This window comes from Daucus carota, chromosome 4, assembly GCF_001625215.2.
Source record: "Daucus carota subsp. sativus chromosome 4, DH1 v3.0, whole genome shotgun sequence".
In the NCBI taxonomy this organism is placed as follows: domain Eukaryota; kingdom Viridiplantae; phylum Streptophyta; class Magnoliopsida; order Apiales; family Apiaceae; genus Daucus; species Daucus carota.
In genome coordinates, this window is record NC_030384.2 from 44,890,892 (window position 1) to 44,913,235 (window position 22,344).

Consider the following 22,344-nt stretch of genomic DNA (forward strand, 5'->3'; position numbering starts at 1 on the left):
GTTTGAATACAAACGAAGTATTGTCAATGTAGGTTCGTTCTTTACTTGGACCGCAATGGGCTACTTAATTTAATTAGCGATTCCCTCTGTTTAGAATTATATTGACTCAATTTTAGTCAATTTACTCAATTTTGACTAAAACTGCATATATAATATATTCTGGAAAAATATCATCTATATTATTGTAATATATGCATAAAATATTTTTTATTAGATTTTTCAGAATTATTTACTACAAGCCTGGTTAAAATTCGGTTATTAAATTATTTGATTTAAAACGGAAGTAGTAATATCCGTATTAAAAATGTGCTAAATATAATTAAAATTCCTATGTAACGAAAAATTCGAGGACTACTTGAGCTTAAAATTAAACACCTAAACGCCGTGAGTAACGGAATCTAGGCGATATGGGATCTACATTCTACAGTGACCTCTGACGAGGCTGTCTCGGTCGTGGGCTAAGGCGTCGAGCTTTGGGTGTACGCATCAACGACATTTATCAAGTCAATCATATCTGTGACCCGTAGGCCTTAACATTAGATTATTATTAGCACTAAAATAGTGGATTAATTTGTTTCAAAATTAAATAATAAATTTATACGGGCGCGTCACTCTTTCATCATGCCACCTGTGAGCTTACTTCACTGCCGACGTCACGCGGTTTCCTAGTTGGAATATCATATTTAGCTTCTAGAAAATATCGGAAGTCTACTGGTTTTACTAAGCGCACACCGATTACAATTTGAGCGCAAGTACGAAGTGCTAATTGATTATCTTACTCCTTCCATCTCATTTTAATTGAAACTTATCCCTTTTTGAGGTGTCCAAAAAAAATAACCTATTACACTTATTATTTTTAAACACTACTTTTCACTATTACACCCACTACTTCTTCCACTATCTCTATTTTATAATAATATAAACACTATTACACCCACCACTTTCCTCTACTATCTCAAATCTATTATTAAAATTTTGATGGGTCCCATCACTTTACTAACTTTTCAACTAATTTAATTTATTTTACTACCTTTTTCTTAATCCCCGTGAAAATCAAAGCATATCAATCTTTTTGGGACGGAGGGAGTAATATTTTACTTTAATTTGAAAATTACTAGTAACTTTTTCACTAGTTAGTCGATTGTTAGGCATTACATAATGAGTGGATTAGTCACTCTACGACTGACCGAGTCAAAATTAAGACATTTTATTAGTTGTTCGGAGGAACTTACTTTTCTCTTCAATACTTTTAAATAAATTCATCATGTCAAATTAATTATTAGGACAGGGAGTTCCTAAATTAATCGCTCGCTATCATTTATACATAGTTATATACTGAAACTAAATATAACTGAATACGGGAGAAAAACTTAGAACTAAGCATGCATTTGATTTTGAGGTTACATGAACGTTTTGCATATGCATGTCAATGAAACGTTTGTCTTAAAATTTTGTTATTTTCGCAAACCGGCAAAACTTTGGTTGTGTTCACGAAACTTCATGGAATGGATTGAGAAAAGAATGGAATGAAATTTGTATTATAAATTGTGAGTGATTAGTGAAATTGTTTAAAATTTTCATTTTATCAAACATTTCATTCTAACTATTTTAACTAAAAATCTAACCCACATGTTTTAAAAGAAATATTTATTCCATTTGTTCATCATCTTTTCCTATTATCTTCTTCATGAAAATTTCAACTCACTCATATTTAGTCATTATTGCCTCATGCTTTCTTCATTCTCCATAAAACTTGTTCATATAGCTTCATTTCATTCTCCCCTCATTCCATTCCATGAAGTGAACACAATCTTAAAAAAATTACCTGGAATGCTGCCTCGCAACAATAAAAAAAAATTGCGAAAGCTGTAAAATTATTAATGTAAATATTATATACGTGATAACAATCATTTGTTTAAAAACTATTATACAATTAAGTATATTGAGATAAATAGTTTACTATTTATTCGTCCGTAACGTCTGCAATCTGTATCGTCCAACCCATTAATTAATCCAATAGAGAAAAATAAAAAATCATTTTGCATGGATGACTTCATCGCTGACGTTTCACTAATGTGTTTTATATTGAATAATTAGGAGGTAAAATACTTGCAGTATTAAAATCCAAGCAAATACTTTCACAAGTTTGCACTTTATATTCTAGATAAATTTTCTACATGGCTGTATTCCACCCATAAATAAATGAATAGATTTTGACGGAGTCAACTCCACGTGAGCCACACAATCAACCGCTACACAATATATGCAATTATGCATAGATGTATTACTCCGTACTTATTATATTATGAGGATAAATGGATAGGCTTAAGTTCTGTGGAGACCTAATTTTCTTGGAGTACTGGAGTCCTCCATCCTGACCCTCCAATCTACTTTAATCCTACGGTGGTATTTTTTTTCTTTTTTTAATTCTAAAAACTTACAGTAGTATATATCTGTATCTCAAAAGATTTATACGACGTATAAAAAGTATACAATGGTTTTGAGCGCAAGTTCAGGAGGCGGTTTGCCCGATGAGCCCGAGTTTAGCGGTATGTATCTCCACGAACTGTCAGTCTGTTCTGTTGCTCGCTGCAATTGTATTCCTTATTTCGAATTTGTTCATCTACAACTATCTTCTCGGAAAATCTTCTTGTTTTCCAAATGACTATTCGAGAAGAAAAGTCTGGTATGTGTATGTTCTCTTGTTCTTCAGTTTAATATATTTGTTTCTGGTATATTCTTTATAATTATGCTGTTGTGTTAATCGAATAATCTCAGAATCTTTGATTACACACGAAAATGGTTTGGTCAATTTGATTGGAACCCGAAGTTTGGAGGAATAAGAAGATTATTGCAGTTTTTTGAGATTATAAGAGAGGTCCATCACTTTCTCCGTTATTTGTTTCTCATTTTTTATTATTGTCTCCTGCTAGATGTGACTTTCATTTTCGTTCGATAACGTGAATTAATGTGATTATGTTTCTGTTTTGGTTGAAAAGCAAGTGGCACGGTCTATTCATATTTTCAATTTTGTATACTAGTTTCATTCATTGAACAACTACCCTTTCTAATCCGTAAGATAATAGTTTATAGCCATCAAAATTATAAAAGCTGTATCCCACACTTATTGTTGTCTCCCATTTATGACAGATATCATATGGTCAATTTGTTAAGGCTCGATGGATGGATAAATAACGCCCTGCAACAGCATTCGTTCCTCGAAAATTTTGAGTTTGAAGGACACTCAAACAGCATAAAAAGGACCAAGCTTAAGAGAACCCCTGCATTGTTCGAATTTCAACACATGATCTGTCTAGCAGGAGATGATGAGGAGAAGGTAGATACAATTTTATTCGGGTTGCAAAAAATCAGCACCACAATTTAGAATCGATTGGAACAGAGTCAGGACATGAAGTATCTCATAGAGCTCATAAGTTCGTTAGTCCATCTGAATGCAATGAAATAATAGTCCAAAATTCAGACATAAGTCGGAACAAGAGTTATGGAAGTCGCATCAAATGTAGCTGTGAACTATCTCAACAAGATCGAAAAAAAGAAAGTGCAGCAATTGTGGATAACTTGCACGGCATAATACACATACATGCGCAGAACCCAAAAAGACAGATGCGGTGTAAGCCTCAGTTTGATGTAAATTACATTCTATTGTTTCCTTATAGGTTCACTTTCATATAAAGTTGTCAAAGGTATTAGGTATGTAAGTTGATGATTGTGGATTGTGAAACATTGCGCTTATTGCAAAGGGACAAAGACATGCGACAACCAACATTCAGAAATGATATTTATTGTTTATCAATTTGTCTTTGTGACTTAATTTATGTTTTTTAATGCCTTAAACTGAGATTATATGTGTACTAAAGCTTTACTTTTCATAATATTAGTCGTGTCTTACGTTCTTAAGAAACCTTAATTTAGCACAAGTTCATTGCTTTCATGTTCAGGGTTTTACCACTTGCACCCACCAAACAAGTGTTCTGGTTTATCTAAATCATGTAGTTATTGTACTTACTCCTGAGCAAGATAGTCTACTCGATTGTGTACATTATATTTTTATGTCTGTTCCCTGAGCATAACAGTTTGCCACATCCGTCTTCATACTGCGCATTAGTCTGTTAAAGTAATATCAATTCTCTTTGCCCAATATTTTGACGGAGCCATCATATCATTACTTTAGTCGCTGAAAGTAAATATGAAGCAACTCTTTTCAAAGACATTTCCAAATAACGTGTAGTACAATTGAACTAAAACACATCTTTCAAATTTCAAAAGTAACAATCAGATTGTAAACTAATGGGAACACAGACTTCACGTAAATGTGTTTCTCATTAAAGTACAAAAAAGGCATAACTGAATTAAATCCCCAGCACAATGCAGAATACTAAATTTAAAGTATATTTATTTCCTACTTTGTAGCTAAATATAACAGCAATCTATATCTGACAACCTTCTTTCCCTTGGCCAGGTAGTTTGCCCCTCTAATCACATTATCCATTTGGGCGTTTGAATCCCAAGTTAGTATTTTGTGCCCGTACACCACTCGTAATTTGTTCAGCATGCTTTTCTGGTTGTCCTGCATATCTTATCCCCAAACTCGTTCAGTGAACTTGTTCTACCACCATCTCACCTTTTTTTGTATCCTGCAACAACATAGATATAGGATTCCGTGTTACATCCCTGAAAAACATAGGCAAAGAACACGAAACATATATTTCAGAAACAATTACCTCTGTCTCTCTATCCCTTATTTTAGTGACCATGTCCCGTCTTTCAGTGCATCTACTTGCATTTGTCTCGTTCATCCTCTTTTCACCATGTCTCTTCATACTAACATTCTTAGTCTTCCCAAACTGTTCAACCGGTGTGACGAAGTCATCATCTTCGTCACTAATCTCATCAGCTGGCGTCGATTTGTTTATCCCTATTCTGATCTTAAATCTAACTTCCCAGAATTTTTTGCCTTATTTAAGTCCCCTGTTGTTCCCGTATGTTCATGCATTGCATTACCTTGGGCTTGTACCGGCTTTATAAGCCTTTTCAGTTGTCCCTCAGAAGAGTTCCCGCCCTCTACGTCTAAATTAATGTAAACAGGTGCTTTTTTCGGCCAATTGTATATCCAAGGACTCTCAATGAGCCTCGAACTCCTCCTTCGTTCTGCAAAAAAGTGGTAAGAAATACTTATCTTAAAAATGTTGGAGCTCATCTACCACATTAACCTAAATCATGTTTTTTGATAAACAAAGTCTTCTCAAATTTTTCAAAATAAATTTACAACACGAGGTTTTTGATGAACAAAGTTTTTTTTACAATTTTCAAAATAAATTTAGTTGTTCTGCACTTGTGCTATCATTCCCTACAATAGTTATTAGCTTAATAGCGTAACATATTTACGAAAACTCAAAATTAATAAAGCATTGTATCCTTGATTCCATATAATAGTTAACCAAATGAATAAATATAATACTACAATCAACATGTCAGCATGAAGTATCACCATATTCATTCCAATTTAAGCCAGGCGATATATTAATACATAAGGAACAATATTAGCAACCAGTAGTCATATTATGTTTGGTCATCACCTTATTGCTCCAATAATAAAACTTCAACTTTTCAAACAGTGGATAATTAAGAGGTTAATTTGCATTTTAATTGTTGAACTCAAGCTGATTAATTACGCAATGCAATGCGGCACATTCATTATCTTGACTAGCAAAATCCCAAGAATAATAACTACAAAAGTGAATATAAAGCAAACATACACCCACCAATTAGCAAAATAAAAAATAAAAAAAATACATTGAAAAAGAAAAGTACCCAGAGATGCCTATAACAATGTTAGGTAAATTAGTTCCATCATTGATAGTATATCAATTATTGGGTGTTTGCACACAAACACACAATCACAAGAAAAAAATAAAAACAAGCGCTTGTTAAAAAGAAACCAAAGTCTGGAAATAATTACCAAAGGCGATGAGAGTAGTGGGGAACAATACACACAAAGGCAGAAGATCACAGATTATAAATTGTAACAACAAACTAAGGCATGCACCTCCACCTAGAAATCACCCATTCTCCAACACAGATGATTCGGTCTAAAAAAATTTTAGGGAACAAAACAACTAAAAAACTGAGATCACATTGTTCTCTAGTACACATTCAACGAGCAATTAGTCAAGAACAAGCCTATAACACAACATCAAAATCGAACACCTTATTGATAAATGTCTACATTTGAGTCGGGTGGAGACAAACCTGAACTCATTCCCCGTCGTTTCCCTTCTATACTCAAGTTTCGCGTTTGTGATGAACGTTGCGTTGTTCCGCAATACGCAACTATGGTTTAGTTGTCGACCCTTATCTGAACTCTCCCGTTGTTGTCCTCAGCCGTTCTTATCGGTCTGGTTTATCTCTTCGGAATATCGGATTTGATTTGGGGGAGTAATTTTAGGGGAACAATTGAGCAGTAACTGCCACTTGAATGGCGTTCGATACGGGGGATATGATTGTGCAGACATACGGTGTACAATGTTGTATACAAACATGTGTATCCAACAATTTTAATTTAAAAAGAAAATGACAGTTAGTCACTCAAATCTACCGTCCACATCAGTTCCGATCTAATGGTTCTAGAGTTGGTCTCCAGACTCCAAGTACTCCAAATAATTTAGTCTCTAAAGAACCCAACTCTAAATGGATAATATATAGTATTTAAATTAAATATAATAAGACGAATCGCACCATTTAAACCAATTATCATGGTAAACATGTAAGTTTCAACCTGTTCAATCAGTATTTTGGCCTCTCTAATTGCACTAGGCAGGTAGTATAAGTGTTTTATTTCAAAAAGTTGTATATGTCGATGTCAAAAGTCACAATCATCCACGTTCAGGAGGCAGAATCAAATTTAAATACTTGCCGTATAATTTTTTTTAAAAAAAATCAAATAATTCAGTTTTTTATGATTTCGAATACGGGTGACAAGCTTCTTGAATATACATTCAATAAATTTTTAATTCTTGGACAAGAAAGAAATGAGACTTCACTATCACTCTAATTCAACAATAAAATTTTGGATGAAAGATGAGTTTGTAGATTCTATCTCATGATTAAAAATTTATCATTTATTTATCAAATATAAAAATATATTATCCTGAGTAATATAAAAATATGAACTGGTTGGGAAAAATTCTATCTAGAGTTTACTGTATACTGTAATAAGTTTACAAGGAGTCAAATAAGAACGTGAAAAGTGAATATGATTAAAGGGAAAAGGTAGATGCTCGATCCGTGGTGACAAAAAGTACGTAATAATATGATCGTTTGCGAGTTGGCTCGAGCAGCTGCTTGGGGTTGGGGATAAAAAGAGGCTTGCTGGAAGATTAAATTCCAATAGATTCCAAATGCCAACGCAACAACGCGTAAACTCGTACTCCATGCAAAGTTGTCACGCAGTTCCATTCAAACGTCCAAATCTGCAGCATTCAAATATCAATTATGCATTCCTCTCTTTTCATTTTTTAAATGATGGAGTTTACTCTCTGGTTGGTTATAATGCTGACTAGTGGACTTTTTATTGTCCAATTACAATTTTTTGTCTAAAATATATTATTCCAAAATTATTTCCCAGTTCCTCTTTTATATGTCAATCTAAAAATGTACACAAACAAATGATCGGGTCGGAGGGAATCTTGACAAAATTTACATAATATTTTAGAAGACCGGTTTAGTCGATCAATCCTGTTACGAGTTAGCATCATCTTAACCATCAACCACAAAGAAGGTGGGTGGACAACCTTTTTGTTACTTTCCTACACATAGTAAAGATTTTGTGGCCCGATATTCAAGCAATAAATGACCAAGAAAGAAAATAATAACAAAAAATGAAAGCAAAGCTTATATTCGACTAAAATTAGAGAAATTATTCTGACTTTTAAAAGTCAAATAATAAAACAGGATACGTATTTAAGCGTCTACAAAGGGGAACTAGTAATGGGGCCGTTTGGGTGAGCTCAAAATAAGTGCTTCTTGCTTAAAATAAATAAGTGGAGTAGAAGTTAGAAGCAAAAAAAGACTTATAAGTGATTAAAGTGTTTGGCAAATAAGTAGAAGCCCTGAAACAAAAGCTAGCATTCCTAGCTTTTTATAAGTGTGCTTCTAACTTATAAGCCGAGAAGCCCAGCTTATAAGTGTCCGCCAAACACCCACAATATGAAATTTGTATATACTCTTAATAATCAAAGCAATAAATGGGGTCAGAGCATATAGGTCCGGAAACACTAAATAAAGAAAACAACCGTTTACTCTTGTAATGTCAATACTACTGCTCTCTTCTAATCTATACTCCTACCACACAAAATCCAGCTATAAATGAATATCCAATATCCAACTCCTGCAATCTTCACATAGTACTTGTATTCAACAGAGTCAAACATTAATTTACAATTTGCACAGTAGTTTCTTTATTAACAGATTATTATGATATCCGTTACAATAACATGAACATACTTCCTCCATCTCATATCATGTGTCTCATTTGATTATTAGATGGTCAATTTGATCAACTTTTGACCATTAAATTAAAAAAGATTATTAATTATTTTAAAAATCTGAAAAATAGATTTTGAAGAGCATTAGATATATTATCAAATAAAGTAAGTTTTTTAATTTTTTGAAATCGGATAATATGTGTAATTTGCGGTTAAAATCTAGTCAATTTGATTCTTCAATAGTCAAACAAGACAAATAATATGAGATGGGGGGAGTATATTATTATGGGAAGAAGTATTTTTTTTAATAGAGTATTATTTATTTAAAATCAACAAACGGTAACGGCGGAGACCGTGGACAGTTTACGCGTTCTCTCGAGTCAGAGGGGACTCTCAGTCTCAGCTCTGTGTAACAAACCGCTACAGTCAAACAAATACTCTTCCCGAGTACGTAATTAATAAAAAAAAAATTATTTTGAATTTTATTTAAAAAAAACAGACCCACATGGCAGCAGCAGCATCGTGACTGGGACTAGAGTCAAGTAATATAGCTCAACTGTGGCTCACTCCCTCTCCATCTTACACGTGTCCCCATATTCAACGCGCTTCTTTCTCCTCACCGTCCTATTTATTCCGCCCCAACCCCTCTCTCCCCCTCATCATTATCTTCCCCTATAAGTCTCCAGCCCTACTCTCCCATTTTCACAGATAATTATACTCGTATCACTAAAATCTCAGCGAAATGACTTCATCGGAGCCGTGGAATTACAGGCCGGTCTTCACCGATTCATGGCTCTCCGAAGCTTTCGCGCGTGACACCGATACGCTCACCAACGCTCTTCAGAAAACGTTTTATAATGATAATGTTAATGTTAATGATTGTGTTAATGATCCGTTTTATCCGCTGTTTGATATGGTCAAACCGGAGTCAACTTCGACCATGCCGACTCCGAGTGTGTCCGGGTCGGAGCCGGATACGCCGGTGCCGAAGCGGCGGGGGAACGGGGTGGCAAATGGGAAGATAACGAAGCGGAAGTCTCGCGCGTCGAAGAAGAATACGACGACGTTTATTACGGCGGATCCTTCGAATTTCAGGCAAATGGTGCAGCAGGTGACCGGGGTGAAGTTCGGGAACGCGCAGGTGCCGGTTGCGTCGGTGTTGAAACCGGAGCCGCAGAGGATGGTGAACCGGTTCCAGGGGTGCTTGCCTACGCTGGACACGTCAGCGTTTTTGCTTGATCATCACGTGGCGGCGGCGAATGCGCCGGTGATGAGTCAGCAGCCGACGATGGGGTATGGTACGGCGGGTGTGGCGGCGGAAGGCGGCGGAGCGGGGTTCGATTTCGAGTCGTTCTCTGGGTTTCCGACACTTGAGTCATGGAAAGTAATGTAATAAGAGGAACTAATTGCTGTATTAAGATTAAATTAACCTTTTTAATGTTGGGGGTTTTAGATGGTTCTTTAATTCCTGATATGTCTTACTAGTAAATTTGATGTTTTTACTGATGGTAAAAAAAGAAGAGGGGTGGTATGTTAATAGTTGGGGAAGGAAGGGCGTGTTTGGTGAGAACACTTTTTTGGGTATTCAGATAGAGAAGATCTTTTTGTGTTCTTTCTTGTGGAGGTGTTATGTAATTCAGCTGATTTTGTATTCAATGTACTGCCTTCATTTGGATTAATCAAAACTTCAATTCAGTCATTAATTATGTTGGCTTCTTTTGTTCAAGTCATGTTCTTAAAACTTTACTTCAATTCAGATATTTGTTGAGATTTTGTCTGCATCCCTCTTTAATTTATTACAGAGTCTATATATCTACTGTCATATTTATTTATGGTTTTGTATTGATCTTCAACTTCTTAAATGAACAGTTTTTAGTTGCAGGAGACGAGAGTATCTTCAACCCCTTGAAATCTTTAATTACAAATTTTATGTAATATGATTTATAGATAATGTTAATAATTTACATTTTCAATATTATTAAATTTTTATTTATTATTTTACTCAAATTCTTGATATTGGTTATATAATACTAAGCTCTATAGACTTGTGATCTCACATCATCTTTTATCATATAAAAATGATATATTCTATTTATTATAATTTAAAATAATAATAACATACAAATTTTTAAATATAAACTATTTTGGCCAACCCCATAACATATCCTTTGACAAAATAAGTTTCATATACATAGCAAGTACAATTGGGCGGATCCAGGAAGAGACGTCCCCCTAATTTTATTTTTTTATATTTTTTTATTATCCTAAATTTTATAAAATTATAAAACTGCCCCTCAAAATTTGGAAATATATAGATCCGCCCTGAGTACAATGTTTCCCTCTTTTCATAAAGTAAAGAAGCACAATATCTCTCTGCCTTAATTAATTGATTCTTTGAGATTTTGATTGAAATTCACTGCAATGTGGTATATGTTGACATCTTGCAACTGTAAATACAGGATAAAAGCAACAAAATTGACTTCTGTAATTTCGGAGCAGGGGACAATAAAACTTCACTTTAATCTACACTGTTCAAGCAGCTCTTTTCCTGCAACCGAATGAAAAGTTAAGTTGAAGACTAACAATTAGGGGTGAACACGGGTTGGGTTGGCCGGGTTGGTAGTAAAAATTCAACCTAACCCAATATAATCGGGTTATAAAAATTCGAATCCGTTAACCTTAAAAAATATTTCCAACCCAACCCTATTATATATACGTCGGGTAAGATCGGGTCGGGTTGGGTTGATCTGGTTTACTTTCGATTGTCTTGCGGTTGTTGCATATAATTTTCTAAAAGTCTTCTTCTACGAGTTTCCTTGAAAGTAGCCGTTTTTGAAAAAAAAATTCAGCTGTTTAATACTGTAAATGTTGTATGTGAGCATATTTGTTAATTTGGTTCTGATATTTTTTCCTCTTTAAGTTACTAGCAGTGTATCTTGCATTGCAAAAAACTAGAGCACAGCGTTGGTTCAACTCCTCCTTATGCTTGTTTACTTAACATTTACTTGGGACAAAGTTTCTGCTTATATTGTAATAACCAACTACTTCAAAATAAAATTTGGTTTGGTCATTGATATTATTTATATTTCTAAAATTATTTATATTTCTAAAGACTATTGTAAACGGGTTGGGTTGGGGTTAGATATTTTAAAAACCCTAACCCAACCCAATCTATTCGGGTTAATAAAGAACGTACCCAATTATTTGTCGGTTTATTCGGCCAAAATAAGGGGTGGGTTGGGTCGGTTTTGCGGGTTAATCGGTTTTTTTCCACCCCTACTAACAATTCACTTTTACATTGTTTAAGCAACCTATCTCTTACGTTTTTATTTTGAACCTAGCCCTCTTCTTTCAAGTAAGGTTCAGCACTCAAGTAGTTGATATTTAGCTAAAAATGTATGTATTTATCAGGTAATTGAGATGAAAAATGGAGCCGAAAACTCGACAATTTACTACTATTATACTACCGATAACATAGTTTATATTCCACGCATGTACCCGACATATCACTCAAAATCTACAAAGATTAAAAGTCAATTTAACGTGACAAGCAGTATTTTATTAGCCATACTTTGGTCAAGTTTTCTATTTAATTCATGTAACATGCTCATAGAAGTCAAAATCCACAGAGTATAATTTGAAGAAAGAACACTAATTTAACATGTTAGGTAATACCACAGGCAGACTTGGGTCTCTGCATTCTTGGTTTGCTTACAACTTTTGAACCATGTTGTACTATTCTTTATACTTAACAAATATATTCCGGAAAATAAGTCCACACCGAAATCAACTGGATATATAATATTTCAGATAAATGGTCATCTGTCAGCGTTTACTTAATTAATTATTATTAAAGTAAATCTCGAATTGTGACAAGCTGCGTTTTTGTCTCGTACGTTGATGTATTATTTTATAAATCCGAGGACTGTCAAAATAAGTTGAATCAGCATGACCTATTGTTGACATCCATTTCAAAATAGGAGTAGTTCAAATTTATTTTAATCAAAATGATCGATTCAGATATGCCTATATCATTATCTCCGTCCCGAGAAAGTTATTCATTTATCACAAGTATTTATTTTTGAATATGATGAATCCCGTTAGATTTTACGGGGAAATTAAAAATAAATATTAATGTAATATATATGTATTTATAGATTTTTCTAGTGTGTGTACATGGACACGCAATAAGCACAAAATTTGATAGTTTTTTTATATTTTGATTGGCTTACACTCCTTTAATAGTGATGACCCTATTGCATTCACACCAACCACACCAATGAAAACACATCAAATTTATAAGTTTTCGTACTTAGCATGTGCTCATGAGCACACACTAGACAAACTCTTTATTTATTTATCAATATTAACTTATCAAAAATTTACTATAATTTTGTTCACTCATTTCCTTTATAGCTTAAGTTTCTCAATTTTCCTTTTTAATAATTGGAATTTTATAACTTACAAATATATTTTTTGGGATGGGCAAGTGTCTATTTGTTTTGTGATTAACTTGTACTTTACAATTTATATCTGGAATTTGTTTGAGAGTACTATTACAAGTTGATGTGCTGTTAGAATAAGTGCTTGTAAAAAAATTGTGGCTGTAGAATGCAGATAACTGTTTGGTAAATTTTTTGATACAAAACTTATTTTGAGTTATAATTTAAAGAAATAATATTTTGATGAGGTTTGTAACAGTTTTCAACTTGCTTTATCTACAAGTAGCTTTTCAGTTAAAAATTGTTGTTTGAAAAAATATTTTTAGATTTATCAAATATTTTTTTCCTGTTTTATACAAAAAAAGTGTTATGTTTGCAACATCAACGCCATATAGTATCTTGAGAAGTAACTTTACCGCAATTGACCACGTTGTTTGGGGTTCGGACGAAATTATGATAAACGGATATTACAGGGGGTGTTTGTTTCCCGGAAGCTGCTCCAGCTCTCGCTTCTGCTTTTTTGACCCGTTTGTATAAATAAGCAGAAGTATTTTTTTTTTTTTTTTTTTGCCAAAAGCAGAAGTATTTTTAAAAAACTGAGAATCTAATTTTTCTTTCATAAATTCTTCTTATCTAAACATTTCATTAACTTATTCACATCTCATTTTTATTTTATTTTTTTTTGTTTTTTTGTCAGGCTCTGATTTAAATAAAAAATTATTTATTTTAAACTGGCCAAAACGACCCCATAATATGTGATTTTACAACTCACTCAACTATGTAACGTAATTTCCGGACATGTTGTATATTTATATCTACAATATTCCTATTACGATGAGATGTGTTTGCAACTTGCACAAATTTGAAAGAGTCAAATAGAGTGGGCTTGCTGTACCTGACCGTACTGTAATGTCTCTTTCTTACGTGACCCGACTACCCCGTCCTGGCCCTCCAGCTTCGTAATCTGATCGGAGACTCTCGAATTTTGTGAACTGCGACTAACGTATCAACAATTCACAGCCGTCCGATCCCCCATTTTCTTACTAATAATCCACGATCAGCACGGAATGTTGACCAAATCAACCTATATACATCATCACCATTTGTAGAACACTAGGGAATTATGCCCGCGCTACGCGAGCTCCCAATAAAATTTATTTAACAATTAATAAAATAAAAAATTGTGTATTTGCTTAAAATGCAAAATTTTAATATTATTATCAGCTATTACCTAAGTAAGGATGACCATGATTACTCTCTTTATTATGAATAATTCGTATACATCTATAGTGATTTTAGAGCTGTAATAATCTATTCGAAAAAATAAAAATTTATACTTATTCAGACTATTGATAAAAAAATCTGTTTACAAATTATTTTAACTGCTATCAAATCAATTATGCTCGTGTTACGCGTGCTAAGACCCTCATAAAAAATTATAACTTTTTTTATCCTCACAAAATTTAGAAGATGGTATATTATTCGGTTAAAATTATAACTTTTTTTATCCTCACAAAATTTAGAAGATGGTATATTATTCGGTGCAAGTGTAAAATTGAACTTTTATGCCCGCGCTATACGTGCTAAGACCTTGTATATTATCGATAAATAAGATTATCTATTCAAAATCTGAATATTAAATATTAAAAAAAATGAAAAAAGTAGAATCTAATAAAATATAGCTGATAATTGTATTGAAATTATGTTTTTCATATGAGAGTGTAATTTCGAAAAATATTCGTTGTATAACGAAAATAACACATTAAAATTTAGCAAGCTAAGACTGTGATAAATATAATAAACATCTTTCAGACAAATAATTGATAAATAATATATCATTGTGATATTAACAATATTTTAATGAATTTATTAAAAATTATATCATTTTAACTACAAAGAAGATGAGAAACTTGCTAAAATCAAATCAGCAGCTTGTCTTTGTTCTCCTTGTCATCAGACTCCCACCCTGTACACTCACCACCTTGCACCTGTTGATCAATCCCCTGCATCATAAAATAATTCGTTTCATCAAGCTCTGACATGTACTCCTTTTCGACACAGATCAATCTGTTCTGCACTCGCTTCACATTTTTCTCCTCCTTCAATCCTTTGCTCCATTATTGTTAATTCTTCAGGATGCAGCTTACTGCCACTAAACTCACACTCTTTAACTTTATCACCCAAAATATCATCTACAGACCACATAGTCACATCCACCTAAATATCCTTCTTCTGCTTAGCTTGATCTACTAACAGACTATCACTACCTGCTCCTGATCAGCAGAAACTACATTAAACATAAAATAGAATTCAGTATCCTCTACATTGGAGGAGTGTTGCTGCGATCCCTTTAATTATATTTATGTCCGAAAAAAAATACATTAAACATATAACTTACCCTCTGATTTTCCACAAACATCCATAGACGCTGGACTGTTCTCCTTGTCACTATTATACATAACATTGAATTTTTTACCACTAACATGACCGCGACCAATACGGCTAACACCTGGATGCAAGGAATATTAGTACATACCATGATGGTTAGAGAATATAATCAATTTGAAAATGAGTTCAGGCAACGTGCTTACCCCCAGAGGCAGAATTATATTATCAATGTCTGATGTGTTTTATATAAGAAGAGGTGCTTTAACTCATCCCTTTCACTCTGCTCTTGTCATTATTTCCACATTTTTTTGCTAAGTTGATATTTTAGAAAGCTAGTGTCATTAAACCGAAATTTGTCTGGAACCATGAGTTGGAATAAACCTTTAGAAATAGGAATCTCAATAAAAGATAAAGTGATTATATATACCTGCAAATCAGTGTAAAAAACTTCCTATCACCTATACTGCCAGAATTTGCCACATCTTTGTGATTTAAATGTTGCCATCTTCTGCAGAAGTCTGATCCTTTATTGTGTTGCCACTTTCCTCGCCAAATCTCTGTGCCAGAAGTTTCTCAACTCCTGGACGTCTACCTCTACGCCTAGGAGCTGCAAGTGATATGAAATAACCTCCCTGAATTTTGGAAATATACATGATGCTTCTAAACAACCTTAAAAAAATTACCAACTAATGGATCTTTGTGATGAGCAAGCACCGGTTGTTGGGAATCCCCCATATTGTTGGCACCTGGACCACGACCTCGTAACTTGGCCGCCGCACAATCGCACTCATATTTGTCAAATACCCCAGAATATGCTTATTCTGACGAAAAATACATGTGTTAACGGAAATTATACTCAGGAACGTATCAAAAATTTACAGAATTTTATTGTCAAGTTAATGAACCTTTATACCTTGTTCATAACTAATAATATAGCATATTTACAGAAATTCAACTGTACAGTTCCAAATGAACACTAACTATCAGATGATGAACATTAGGGCTAAGTTGTTATGCTTCTCATCTCTAATACCAGAACCTGATTTACCTGTTTGAGCCAGGACATCTGTAGTTTTGCAACTAAGTCATTATTTTGTAAAGCTAATCCAGGCTTAGCAGTGCCCAAATATTCTCTTTAAAGCTAAAGACCGTTGAAAAATATTCTCTTTATAGCTAATGTGCCACACTTATAACATTGTAAATTGGAATATGATCGTTGTAAAAGAATATAAGATATCGGTGGTGAGGTTTTGATACTAAAGTAAATGACACTACCTCTGGAGATTGTAAAAAACAGAGACAATCTTGGTTACATCTTCCGGTCTAAAAATTGGGATATTGGGATTTATATTTTCACCATTTTTTGATATTATTCGACTATTTGTACTTTCATTACCTTTTACTTTTTTAAACCAAGTACTGTATTCATATTCTAGTCGCAGCCTATGCTTTAGACCTAGATACAGAACCAAATTCTGAAATCTTGATCATATTATGGTAAACCTCTATAGATCCTTCTGTCCTATACGCTTTTGGAATCACTGTTGGGACCCTTGATCTTGCAAGTAAAAGAACTCAAGTTGTATGATCAGTAAAAAGGACTGCTACTTATATTAGATTGAGATGTACCTTTATATTGACTACTTCCTCCGGTTCCGAGAAAGTCAAGATGCAATAATATCTTCGTTTAAGGACGGAGATAGCATTCTAATTCATTTTGTTGTTCATACCAAGACCTGTAAAATCAATCCAACAAATTAGAGATTAAAATCTTGAATCCCGACATGGATGATAACAAAGTACAGAATAACGCCACATACAATATTAATTTCTACAACAGTAATCAAACGCATACTCTTTTTTTCGGTAAATAAGGGCGGCACCTCGTATAAATTTTATAACATAGAGAGAAAAAAATACAAAGAGAGGACTCCTATCTGGAAAACAAAACCTCGAATAACAAACTCAAAGAGGCAAAACAACCAACTAACTATAGAAAATAAATATGCATGTCCTCCAACGTATAAAAAAATAAAAAGCAAGCCAAATAAAACTAAAAACTTCCGGCCAGAGATAACAGCACCCTCCCCAACCATTCCAAATAATTGAATCTACCACACAACACTCTGACCATGCACTGATCACTTCTGAGCAATACCAATGACCCACACAATAAGTCCCAGACAATCCAAAGTAGGCAAATATTATATAACCACTGAACTACTATCCCAATACAACCTGGCCAGCTTAAATGATTGAGAATAAAAATATGGGAAGCCAAGGTACAGCAATACTTACAGGTCCTGAACCCAATTAACAGAAAAATACCATTCACAACCGCACTTAACCCTCAGCAAAAAATAAAATACTCGGCAAGATACCAAGGCTGTACCAGAACTAATAACCACCCAAAATGACTCAGCAAGATACCAAAGCTGACTGCAGAACTACCAAACCTAGTATGCTCACCAGAACCCCAACAACATGCCACAAACACCTCCTCGAATCTCCGAGACTTTCTAGAAAGTAAGACCAAGATTGCTGCATCTTGAAAATAAATACGTCCGGAAACTATAATGTAATGCGAAAATCAATCATAAAACTGGTTGTTAATACCTGTCATTTCACTATAAAATCTTCATTGATTTATTTTAAAATCAACCTGAAACACAAATAGATAATGAACATGTTAGAATTAGAAAATGTATTAAATGGATCAAACAGAACAAACAATTTAGTTCAGGCGTTCTAACAAACACTTTACGACGTATCAATTATAGAAACCATAGATTAGAAATCATACATGACAAATTATTTAAAAAAATCAAAATAAATTAAATCCAGAATAAAACCTGCAAATCTTGTCGACATATTCTTGCCAGAAGTACGAAGAGGAGGTACTGGTTCTTTTCAACAACAGCTCGTGCCCTGCCAATTTGCAGAACTTGAAACTATATTTAGTAGATGCAAAAATTTACATACACTTTCAGGTCTATGGAAAGTTTCTCTAGTCTATCTACCAGCTCTATACCCGGTCTGTGTCAATTTTTTAAATTTAAGATATGTCACTCTGCAAAGTTATGAACTTTGTCATGCATATTGCTAGGGTGTATTTCGATAACGTGTGTGCTTGTGTATTTAAAAGAAGACCATTTCAGCTGGCAAAGTTTTTGAATACTGAATCATATGCATTTTGTGAATTGTATTAAGTAAATGTTTAACTACTGAGTTTTGTTCCTGAAATACTTGCCAGTGTTATAAACTATACTTCTATATCAATTCATATCTTATTTCTTTATTAAGTGAATGTAACAGCTTATGACAGTTTGTAGGCCTGGATGATTGGTACTGAATTAGACTCTATTCACATTGTTGTATTAGCCAAACAAAAATATAAAGGAAGGGTGATCAGCTATTTAGGTTGGGGAAGGGGACTTGTTGGAGTGTAACAGGGGGGAGTTTATGCAAAATGAGATCATTGCCATTTACTTCATGTACTCCCCCAATCTAAAATTGGTTCAATAATATTTTTACCCTGTGAAATTGGTCCAATACAATGAAACCATTCTTAAGATTTTGATTAGATGTATTGAGCCAATTTTACCCTGTCCAAATTTGTCAGAAGGCCTAGGGAGATCCAAAAGGGGTACCACATATTTTGTGATTCGTGTGTGTACATAAAGAGTGTACCAGTTATTAGCTTCAGTAAGAAAATAGAGCAAAGCACAAACAATAAAGACAGAGCAGGTCTTCTTGGTGTATGGTACCCGTTTCATTTTGCTATTCACCGCAGGATTGTGATTAGAATCCATACAAACACCTGAAATATCAGTGTGTCCGACCAGAGGTTAAAAGCTACAATCCGGGCATCAATGATAAGACAATACAGAATAATACCACGTGTGATCAAAATATCTCAAGCAGTAACCAAGGAAATCTTCTTAAAATCATTAACTGTGTGTAACTGTATAAAAGGCAAATTGAAAACGATATTGTGTCGGTAAGACCAAAATAGCCAGAATTTATATAAATAGTTAGAGAAGGGACAATTTTAAATCAAAAAATATAGTGCTTGAAGGAATGAAGAATATATTGCTTGAAATAAAAGAATGAGGAAAGAAAGAAAAGTAAACCTGAAAAATCTTTTTGCACACTGCTTCGCTCTCGAATTTGAAGCAAATGATTAGATTTTGTACCATCCCACCAGCTTTCTCACAGTTCTATAACTTCTCTTTTCCTAGTTCCATAATTCTGCAAAACAAAAACTTGAATAGGTAAAGAATGATGTAATGAATCAATCGGAAAATAATTGCAACAATTATCAAAAGCTAATTATATTCAAAAACTAAAATGTCTAAAACATTAGCATCGACAAACAACTATACTGCAAATTGGCTTACTACTTTGACTGTCCAAATGATAATCTGGTTTAGCCCATTGTTTAGTACTACCTGTTGAAACAACTGGCAAATGAAATTTAAAATCACATAACTACTGAAAAATTTTAAGTGATGACATGCTAAAAGTATGGATTTTATGGATAGAAATCAAACTAAGGATTTCATGTATTAGACATAGATGAGGATGATTCTTTTTTCCAAAATTATATAAAAATGAAATTGAATACATTGGAAACAAAGTATACAGTCATATCATATTAGACCTCCCAATACCAGACTAAAAACTAATCAATATCATTAAAACAGAGGATCAGAAATACACAAACATACTTTATCCAAATGCAAATCAATTCACCTGTAAAAACCTTTAACTTGAATTCACCTGCAAAAACCTGCAACTTGAATTCACCTGCAAAAACCTGTAACTTGAATTCATCATGCTTCTCCTTAAAAAATTGTTGCTTCTGTTAAATCCTGATGTTTTATCAATATCTCCATGCCTTCTTGACTCAAATCCAAGTATTCCCCGAGCATATAAAATTATAAACACTTCACTCTAAACACTTATGTTACGCTGATCCTACACTTTGTATCCATTCTTTTTAACATCTATATCATTATGTATCACCAAGAATTTCTCGGTCCCATTATAGTTTTATTATGCCACATGAGTCCTAAATTTAAGACCATTAAATATTTTATTTAGTATACTATACAACACCATTTTACAAACCTATCAATGAATTGCAATTTTAATCTTTTCACTATTTGACATACCACTATAGGCAAACTTATTATAGAGGACAAAAATGTTGGGGAAGTACCATGGTTACGAAGCATCCGGTAGCTTTTAAATCCTGAACCTACAAATTTTCTTCTTCCATAATGTACAATCATCTTTGGGCCAACAAAAGGATTAATTACCGCCAGCAAAAAATGGCACATAGGGTAGCAAGATTGATTTCTTTTGCCCAAATCTGAAATTTATCCATCAACCAATTGCAGCGCCAACAATTGAACCAACTAAACAGTGTGACTACTTGTTCACAATCATAATGATATCCGGGACAGGAGCTAGTGACGATATCAACCATGCTACTTGCTAAAGGTTGCTTGAACTTGCCGACTTTATTAAAGTCTTGATGAGCAAAAAACAGCGGATTGTCCTCATACACTACAATAAAATAAGAAAAAGATATTTAGATATAATAATAACACAAAACAATTGAAGAATACACTTAGGAATATATATGCATTAATTTTTAAGTAATCTACAAATATTGATTATTGAAGATTTAAACCTAACTGCCCAGAGTACAAATGTAATGTATCAAGACCTGATACACATGGCCGCCAATACACATTCACACATGTTAATGAGAAAATCCATAACACATTCAGATTCTCGAATAAGTCAATGAGATAATATGCCGACATGTAAATTGAATTGTGCATATACAATATATTTGAGGTAATGAAAGGACCGAGAAAGAAACACACTGAATAGAAGCAGATGACTGAGATAAGATGCTTGTACATATTCCCAGTCTTCGATGATTCCTTTTGCTGGCAAAAAAGATGCTTGAGAACAATAAGAACTTAAATTAAAAGATGATCAACAATCAAAGCTCCAAAATAATATACACGTATGACCATGTATATCCATATAATTGAAAGGTGGATTTGAATTTTAACAAAACTCGGTAAGAAATTTCATCAAACATGTAGACTACATAAAATTTACATCATCAACAAACCTGTGAATGGGACTCCTAGCACGGATTTCTCGTTGGAGACATATTTACATGGATGTATACATCTCCTAACAGAGATGTTCCATGCCCGTTTCTTTGATCATGCAATCAATCCGTTTAGGATATATTAGCACGACATTAAGATACAAATTTGAAATGCTCTGTGGATAACCTGATACCCGTTGACTCATATTCTGCAATTGTATCAAAACCTCGCTTCATTACTGTAAATCATGATACAACACATGTTTTAAGGCCAACACATACACACAACACAATACCCGTAACAGGAGTCAAAAATGTCCCCAAAGAACTAAAGATAACTACTATGTAAATATCATAATTCCCTTATTTTTGATATTTCGATTCATTCCTGCAATTGGTGTTGTACAGATTATGACCACTACATGTGTTTTCGAAAAACATATACACAGAACACAGTTTCAAAAACACAAAAAGGGGATAAAAACCACGACCTGAAGATTGTTGTATACATCAATGGTAGAAGATTGCTGAGATATCCATAAAGCTTGAAGATGGTTTTGCAATATCTGGAATTCAAAATTTTGAAATAGGACGTGGGAGATAAGGGAGCAGCACGATCAATTATCCAAGAGAAAAAACAGAAACGGGTAAATGGGTTAACGGGTTAACGGATCAGGCAAACTGATGGGTATTTTTTGGAGTATTTTTGGGGCTTCACTAGCATGTATTAAGAGTATATAGATATAGATATAGATATAGATATAGATGTTCAGATTACACGTGAAAACCTCTGTATAATCGCCTTTAGAAAAAATATTACATTCCATGTCAATATTTATTTCCAAAGCAAAACTTTTAACGGTTAGCTAGA

General features: G+C 33.7%; 1 protein-coding gene and 3 long non-coding RNA genes across 31 annotated transcripts; 2 read left to right on the forward strand and 2 right to left on the reverse strand.

The window, feature by feature from the left end:
* Nucleotides 1-2,502: 2,502 nt before the first annotated feature.
* On the forward strand, nt 2,503-3,772 carry LOC135151930 (uncharacterized). The gene is made up of 3 exons (XR_010290895.1): nt 2,503-2,686; nt 2,779-2,878; nt 3,151-3,772. It is a non-coding gene; the product is annotated as an uncharacterized LOC135151930 (long non-coding RNA).
* A 507-nt stretch (nt 3,773-4,279) lies between these two features.
* On the reverse strand, nt 4,280-6,715 carry LOC135152377 (uncharacterized). The gene is made up of 3 exons (XR_010291465.1): nt 6,271-6,715; nt 4,743-5,169; nt 4,280-4,655 (listed from the first exon to the last, which is right to left on the reverse strand). It is a non-coding gene; the product is annotated as an uncharacterized LOC135152377 (long non-coding RNA).
* A 2,435-nt stretch (nt 6,716-9,150) lies between these two features.
* On the forward strand, nt 9,151-10,207 carry LOC108216275 (calmodulin-binding protein 25). The gene has a single exon (XM_017388987.2). It carries the CDS (start codon nt 9,247-9,249, stop codon nt 9,895-9,897), a length of 651 nt encoding a protein of 216 aa, XP_017244476.1. The 5' UTR covers nt 9,151-9,246; the 3' UTR covers nt 9,898-10,207.
* Nucleotides 10,208-14,739: 4,532 nt separating this feature from the next.
* On the reverse strand, nt 14,740-22,290 carry LOC108218888 (uncharacterized). 28 transcript variants are annotated; one of them, XR_010291212.1, is made up of 16 exons: nt 21,965-22,289; nt 21,492-21,712; nt 21,235-21,315; nt 20,559-20,908; nt 20,090-20,153; nt 19,735-19,797; nt 19,468-19,585; nt 19,102-19,154; nt 18,187-18,262; nt 17,951-17,996; nt 16,964-17,875; nt 16,018-16,155; nt 15,762-15,941; nt 15,538-15,645; nt 15,345-15,455; nt 14,740-15,233 (listed from the first exon to the last, which is right to left on the reverse strand). It is a non-coding gene; the product is annotated as an uncharacterized LOC108218888 (long non-coding RNA). The 28 variants fall into 28 exon arrangements; XR_010291215.1 differs by having other exon boundaries at nt 16,964-17,853; nt 21,965-22,288; XR_010291214.1 differs by having other exon boundaries at nt 16,964-17,070; nt 17,804-17,853; nt 18,187-19,154; nt 21,965-22,287.
* Nucleotides 22,291-22,344: the final 54 nt, after the last annotated feature.